This window comes from Otolemur garnettii, unplaced genomic scaffold (assembly GCF_000181295.1).
Source record: "Otolemur garnettii isolate 467f Iridium unplaced genomic scaffold, OtoGar3 scaffold00013, whole genome shotgun sequence".
NCBI classification, from domain to species: Eukaryota; Metazoa; Chordata; class Mammalia; order Primates; family Galagidae; genus Otolemur; species Otolemur garnettii.
In genome coordinates, this window is record NW_003852408.1 from 24,903,026 (window position 1) to 24,910,498 (window position 7,473).

General features: G+C 38.8%; 1 protein-coding gene across 2 annotated transcripts in view; it reads left to right on the forward strand.

Annotated features, from left to right (window-relative positions):
* Window positions 1–7,473, forward strand: part of NDUFS1 (NADH:ubiquinone oxidoreductase core subunit S1) — a 38,878-nt gene that overhangs the window by 9,761 nt on the left and 21,644 nt on the right. For both annotated transcript variants that reach the window (XM_003785005.2, XM_023510433.1), the window contains exons 5-9: window positions 1,861–1,937; window positions 2,837–2,918; window positions 3,011–3,141; window positions 3,934–4,119; window positions 6,721–6,855. In XM_003785005.2, the coding sequence (XP_003785053.1) occupies window positions 1,861–1,937; window positions 2,837–2,918; window positions 3,011–3,141; window positions 3,934–4,119; window positions 6,721–6,855 (611 nt within the window). The remainder of the gene's footprint in view (window positions 1–1,860; window positions 1,938–2,836; window positions 2,919–3,010; window positions 3,142–3,933; window positions 4,120–6,720; window positions 6,856–7,473) is intronic.

Genomic DNA, 7,473 nt, shown 5'->3' on the forward strand with positions numbered 1-7,473 from the left:
AGGCACACTGGCTCACACATGTAATACTGGCATTCTGGAAGGCCAACAGCCTGGGCAACATAGTGAGGCCCCCTATGTATAGAAAATAAAAAATTAGAGGAGGTTGGGGGTACACACCTGTAGTCCCAGCTACTTGGGAGGCCGAGGCAGGAGGATCACTTGAGCCCAGGAGTTTAAGGTTACAGTGACCCATAGTGACACCACTGCGCTCTAGCCCAGGCAACAAAATGATACCCACAAGTGCTAATGCTGTGCCATTTTTAGTAAAGAAAAGGATTGCAGGGAAGAGATTTACTTTCTGTAGTTTAGTTATAGTTTGGCATATGTAATTTTGATTAACTAGTGGCTGTTAAGCAAAGCATACTTCTTTAATGTTCTGTTTCAAAGCAGAATAAAAAATTGCATTGAGGGCTAGACATGGTGGCTCACACCTGTAATCCTGTGACTTTGGAGACTGAGGTAGGAGGATTCCTTGAGGCCAGGAGTTTGAGACTAGCTTGAGTGAGAGTGAAACCCCCATCTCTGTTTTCAAAAAAACAGAAAAATTAGCTGAGCATGTGGCATATACCTAAGGTAACCAGATGTCCCACTTTTGGTGGAACAGTCCCGATTTTTAACAATTTGTCCCATGTCCCACGGCGTTTTAAAAAAGTCCCAATTTTTGGAAAGAATGCATGACAAGCTAGGGAACGGGGGAGCAGGACAACGGGAAGGGAATATAGGGCTGCTGAAAAGGTTAATGTAACTCCATTTGGGAATGAAGAGGTTAATGTAACTTCATTTGGAAATGAAAAGGCTAATATAAACTCCCTACTCCCCTCCTGGGCAAGGTTGCCCAGGTGGACCAGAGCCCTACTCCTTTGAGCCACAGGTGCCACCCTATACATAATTTTTTTTTTAGTGTATTATATTTGTAAATTGTACTTATGTTGAAATATAAAAAATATATATTACAATACTATTTTTGCATTCTATGAAAATTTTTGTTGCTCCATATAGACCAAATTTTTAGTTAAGAACACCCCCACCCCTGTCAATAGTGTCCCACTTTACCAGTGTTAAAATCTGGTCACCTTAACACATACCTCAAGTGGGAGGATCACTTGAGCCCAGGAATTTAAGGCGGCAATGACTATACTCAAGCCTGGGTAACAGAGCAGCGTGTTACCCTGTCTCAAAAAGAAGAAAAGCAAAACAGCAACAACAACAAAACAGTCAAAAGAAATTGCGGTCTATTAGAATAAACTTAAGAAGTAAGTTTTCAGTGGGGCGTGAAGGCTCACGCCTGTAATCCTAGCATACTGGGAGATCAATGCAAGTGGATTGCTAGCTAAAGCTCACGAGTTTGAGACCAGCCTGAGTAAGAGTGAGACCCTATCTCTACTAAAAATAGAAAATCTGAAGCAAGAAGATTGCTTGAGCTGGAGAGTTTGAGGTTGCTGTGAGCTATGATGCCTTAGGACCCAGGACAACAGCTTGAGACTCTGTCTCAAAAAAAAAAAAAAAGTGGTTTTTGCTTGGTTCCCCTTAGCTCAGTGGTTAGGGCGCCGGCCACAAGCTCCAGGGCTGGTGGGTTCAAACCCAGCCTGGGCCTGCTAAACAAACAAACAAAATAGCCAGGCATTGTGGCAGGTGCCTGAGGTCCCAGCTACTAGGGAGGCTAAGGGAAGAGAATCACTTAAGTGCAAGAGTTTGAGGTTCCTGTGAGCTATGACGGCACAGTACTCTACCAAGGGTGACAAAGTGAGACTCTGTCTCAATTTAAAAATATATATATAATATTTTACATAATTCAACATTTTTATATATTGAGTTGCTTATAATTACAAATAAATACATATTTGTTCATTGGAATTCCAGGTTGTAGCTGCTTGTGCCATGCCAGTAATGAAAGGTTGGAATATCCTGACAAATTCAGAAAAATCCAAGAAAGCAAGGTACTTTACTGTTACTCAGTGTAGTAGCCTTAGTTAGAGTAGAAAATTTCATATTTCACTTTTAGACTTGCCAATAGATGAAGAACTTCATGTCAAACTGTGAAGGAGTTAGTGCGCTTAGCATCTGGGAGCAGTGGAAGTGAGTCAAGTCAGGAGTTCATGTATTGAGCCTAGAATGGGATTAGCATTAAAAATCCTTGTTTAGTAACTTGTTCAACTTGTAATGAGTCTGGGGCTTATTGGACTGAGATTATTTCAGTGATGTAGTACTATACTCTACTGATCGTGTTTGCTTTTTTATGTTCGTGTGTGTGTGTGTTTGAATTAATGTGAATATTTTCTGAAAACCTTGCAGTAATTTTTGATAATAATATATGTTAAAAGTCATAATTTTCTAGGTTCTCTGATAATTTCATTTTAGACTTCTGTAAGCGTTTTCCAGGTCGTATATTTGATACTACCAGAATGATAGTTACCTTGGCATTTCTGACAGTTAATTAAAATTAATACTAAAGATTGGGCAAGTGTCTCACACCTGTAATCCTAGCATTCTGGAGGCCGAGGTGCATGGATGGCTTGAGCTTGTGAGCTCGAGACCAGCCTGAGCAAAAGTGAGACCCCTTTCTCTACTAAAATAGAAAAACTGAGGCAAGAGGATCGCTTGAGCCCAAGAGTTTGAGGTTGCTGTGAGCTATGACTTCATGGCACTCTACCTAGGGTGACAGCTTAAGACTCTGTCTTGAAAAAAAAAAAATTAATACTAACTATATAAGAAAGCATACATCTGTGCAAGTTGTTTACGTGGCCTGTATGTAAGCCATTTTGAGTGCTAGCAGTTTAGTTTGTGTCGTTTTACATATTACAGTTTTCATACTTTCATATTACAACTTTTCATACAGAGAAGGCGTGATGGAGTTCTTATTAGCAAACCACCCACTGGACTGCCCTATTTGTGACCAAGGAGGTGAATGTGATCTGCAAGTATGTAGTTCAAATTTTGTAAATTTCTTTTGGTTATCTTGGATTTTAATTTCATTAGCAATATTAGATGGACTCTTTCATAATCTATTTAGGACCAGTCCATGATGTTTGGAAATGATAGGAGCCGATTTTTAGAAGGGAAGCGTGCTGTGGAGGACAAGAACATTGGGCCATTGGTAAAGACCATCATGACTAGATGTATACAGTGTACTCGCTGCATTAGGTAATTTTTTCCCTTTTCTTTTCTGGAATATCATTGTATACTTATTTAATATTAACAAAATTTGATGAATAATAGCACTGGGCAGGATGGCAACTTTTATTGGATGGGGGAAGAGGGATGTTGTTAATGTTTTTTACATACACCAATAAAGTGAATAAGTTGTTCACTTTTGATTAATACCAATTTCCATTGCATTTGAAAATTAAAATGTACAAGCATTCACTCTGTGATAACTGGGTGAGTTGTACACATGACTTGCATAATTTTCTACTTATGCAACACACCTCAGATAAATGCAAATATTTACTGAATTATTTTTTGTTCAGGGATTGTGCTCCCATTGAAAATATCCTTCATTTCTCCTTTTGAAGAAGAAAAACATGAAAATTCACTACTTAATAATAGAGCCATAGTTTTCTCTGATACATAAGAGCATCTCTGGTTATTTCAAATTATGACATGAGTCTCTAAATAAAATGAGTCTTAAAGCATTTGATTCTCAACAGCCCTGACAGCTCTTTTAGGCAGTAGAATATCATAAAACACAGCAAATGAAAGAAAGTGATGTAATTCAAAACATATTGAAAAATCATAGCACTGCAGGAAAAAAATCAAATGCTTTAATATGTACAAAATAAAAATATGCTATGCACTCTAAAAAAGAAAATATCCTCCATTTCTTTTAGTGTTTTGAAAATCATTATTTCTTCGTGAGCATAAATAGGAAAGAAAATGATTTTGCTAGACTTGACTATTCTATTTTGCTAGACTTGGCACATTTTTATCTTGTAGGTTCGCAAGTGAAATTGCAGGAGTAGATGATTTGGGAACAACGGGCAGAGGAAATGATATGCAAGTTGGTACATACATTGAAAAGATGTTCATGTCTGAACTGTCTGGGAATATCATTGATATCTGCCCTGTAGGTGCCCTAACCTCTAAACCTTATGCCTTTACTGCTCGGCCTTGGGAAACAAGGTATTCATCTTTATATTTTTTGGCAATTTGTTCATTGTTTTTAATTCACTACTATTCAAAAAATATTAAGGGTAATTTTCTTCCTGCGTTTCAGTTGTTTTTGTCTGCTAGGTTTTTATTTATTTGCTTTAAGTAAAACCCTTTTAATGGAAGATTAGTAGTTAAGTTGGAAGGTAGAATGAATGAACTGGCACAAATTAATTTTAGTTTTCATATTTTTTTTTCTTTGAGACAGAGTCTAACTTTGTCACCTTTTTTTTTTTTTGCAGTTTTTGGCCGGGGCTGGGTTTAAACCTGCCACCTCTGGCATATGGGGCTGGCACCCTACTCCTTTGAGCCACAGGTGCTGCCCAACTTTGTCACCCTTGGTAGAGTGCTGTGGTGTCACAGCTCACAGCAACCTCAGACTCTTGGGCTCATAGGATCCTCTTGCCTAGGTGCAGTGGTTCACACCTATAATCCTAGCACTGATTACAGGAGCCTGCCACAACTCCTAGCTATTTAATTTTAGTTTTCTGAGAAATTAATTCTAAAGTACTTAACCACTATTTTTTCTCACTTGTTCTTCCCAAAGAATAAAATAAAATAGTTTTGTTATTTTAAATTTGTAGTTTCTGTTATTGTATATTTGAGATTTCAACCATGTGGATGTCATATTTTATTTAACTATTTCCTCTTATTAGACATTTAGCTTGTTTGTATTTCTTTATAATTACAAATGTATGGAAAACATTGCTATTCATAAGTTTTTTGTGTATTTCTGATTCTTCCAGTTAAGCCAAGAAATAAAGTAGGTAGATGGAAGAGGCTTGAATTTTTTATTTTTTGAGACAGAGTCTTACTCCATCACCCTGGGGTAGAGTGCCATAGCATCATAGGTCATAGAAACTTTAAACTCTTGGACTCAAGTGATCCTCTTGCCTCAGCCTCCTGAGTAGCTGGGCCTACAGGCACCTACCATGTTGCCTACCTAGTTTTTTCTATTTGTAGTGGAGATAAGGTTTTACTCTTGATCAGGCTAGTATTGAACTCCTGAGCTCAAGCATTCCACCCTCCTTGGCCTCCCAGGGTTAAGATTATAGGTGTGAGCCACTGCACCAGGCTGAATGTTTTTAAGGTTCTTGAAATGTGTCATCAGATTACCTTCCGCTTTTAAACTTTATACTTTTCAACTCTAGGATTTCCTTTTATTTAAATAGAATTTCTGTAACCTTATCGAGAATCTCTACTTGTTGATTCCTGGTTGTGATACTTCCTTTACTTTTTTTTTTGAGGCAGGATCTTGCTTTGTCATCCAGGTTGGAGTACAGTAGCACAATTGTAACTCACTGCAGCCTCATCCTCAGAGTCCTCAGCACAAATGTTCCTTTTGCCTTGGTCTCTTGTGTAGCTAGGACTACATGCCCAGCTATTTTTTTTTTTTTTAACTTTTTGTAAAGATGGGCTGTATTGCCCGGTCTGATCTCCAGCTCTTGGCCTCAAGTGATTCTCCCGCCTTGGCATCTTACAGCATTGGCATCACAGTTGTGAGCCACTGTGCCCAGGCCTCTTTAATTTTATAACATGATTTTCTTTGGTCTTTGAAGATCTTTTAATTAAAGCTGTTTAGGAGTTCCTGTGTCTGCCTACCTAATCAGTTACTCAGTGATTGTGCTCAAATACCTTGAAGAAATAAGACTTTCATTTTTTGCCAGTGGGTTTTTATGTGGATAGAGGAGCATATTCAAAGTTTAGACTGTTCTCAAGTCTCCCAGTTTTTCCTTTCTGCTGGGCCCTATTGTCCAGGAGCATATGAATAGGTTAAGGTCTTTCTTGTTTCAGCTGCATCTATGTGCAACCTCAGCTAGGAATATATGCCCTAAATATGACTACAGCCTCGGGCTAATAGACTTTTACAACAAAATCCAAGGTACCAAATCCAGACAAGTTTACAGTTTCTCCAGAATGAGTGAGTTGTCTCCATTTGCAGCACAGAAGCTTCTGTCTTTACAGCCTGCCCTACCCTGAAAGAACCTCCCTTTGGAGGTGGTGGGAAGGGAATAGGAGCAACACTGAGCCCAGCCACCACAGATTTCTACTGTTCTTACTTAAAGTAGTCTTTTTAATGCATGAAAGCTTCTCACCTTTTTCTATGCCTTTGGTAGAGTTCCAAAATGCTGAAATGGTGTTTTTGTCAGTTTTGTCGAGCTTTATTTTTGGTTTTAGGAAGAGAATTTGTTGAACTCCTTAATCTTCCTTAGGCAGAAATGCTGCCCTACTTGTTAGTTATTTTGATGTTCCAGTTGCCCTGGGTTTGACTAGTTAGAGCCCATTGAAACTGGGTTTTGTGTCAGAAAATTATTGCATTAGGGATTAACATGATGTGTTCAAATATGGTATATACTTTATAATAATTCCTGTAGGTTCCATTATTTTTAGAAATTCAGACAAATGTTAAAATAATTTTTTTTTTTGCAGTTTTTTTTTTTTGGCTGGGGCCGGGTTTGAACCCACCATCCACGGTATACTCTTGAAAAATAATTTTTTTGTAAACTGGGTAACACAGACTTTGTCTTTAATTCTCCAAATTGGCATAATAAGTATATGTGTTCACTTTCTCAGAAAGACAGAATCAATTGATGTCATGGATGCAGTTGGAAGTAATATTGTGGTTAGCACAAGAACTGGAGAAGTAATGAGGATTTTGCCACGTATGCATGAGGACATTAATGAAGAGTGGATCTCTGATAAAACCAGGTATATGCTATATTGTTTTCCTTAAATTTTGCAATTTATGTAAGGGAAATTTTATAATAATTCTAAAAAGCTATCATTGATACTTGCAAATTAATAAATATAGTCTATTGGAATCTGTGGTGCTTCTAAAGAAAATATGATAAAACTGGCTTAGCATCCATAGCTCAGTGAGTAGGGTGCCAGCCATGTACACCAAGGCTGGCAGGTTTGAGCATCGTCTGGGCCTGCTAAACAACAATAACAATAACAACTGCAGCAACAACAAAATAGCTGGGCGTTGTGGTGGGCTCCTGTAGTCCCAGCTACTTGGGAGGCTGAGGCGAGAGAATCATTTAAGGCAGGAGTTTGAGGTTACTGTGAGCTATGATGCCATGGCACTTTACCAAGGGCCACATACTGAGACTCTTTCTCAAAAAAAAGAGAAAAGAAAATACGATAAAACTGACTTTAGGCTCGGCGCCTGTGGCTCAACCGGCTAAGGCGCCAGCCACGTACACCTGAGGTGGCGGGTTCGAATCCCCAGCCCGGACCCACCAAACAACAATGACGGCTGCAACCAAAAAATAGCCGGGTGCTGTGGCGGGCGCCTGTGGTCCCAGCTACTTGGGAGGCGGAGGC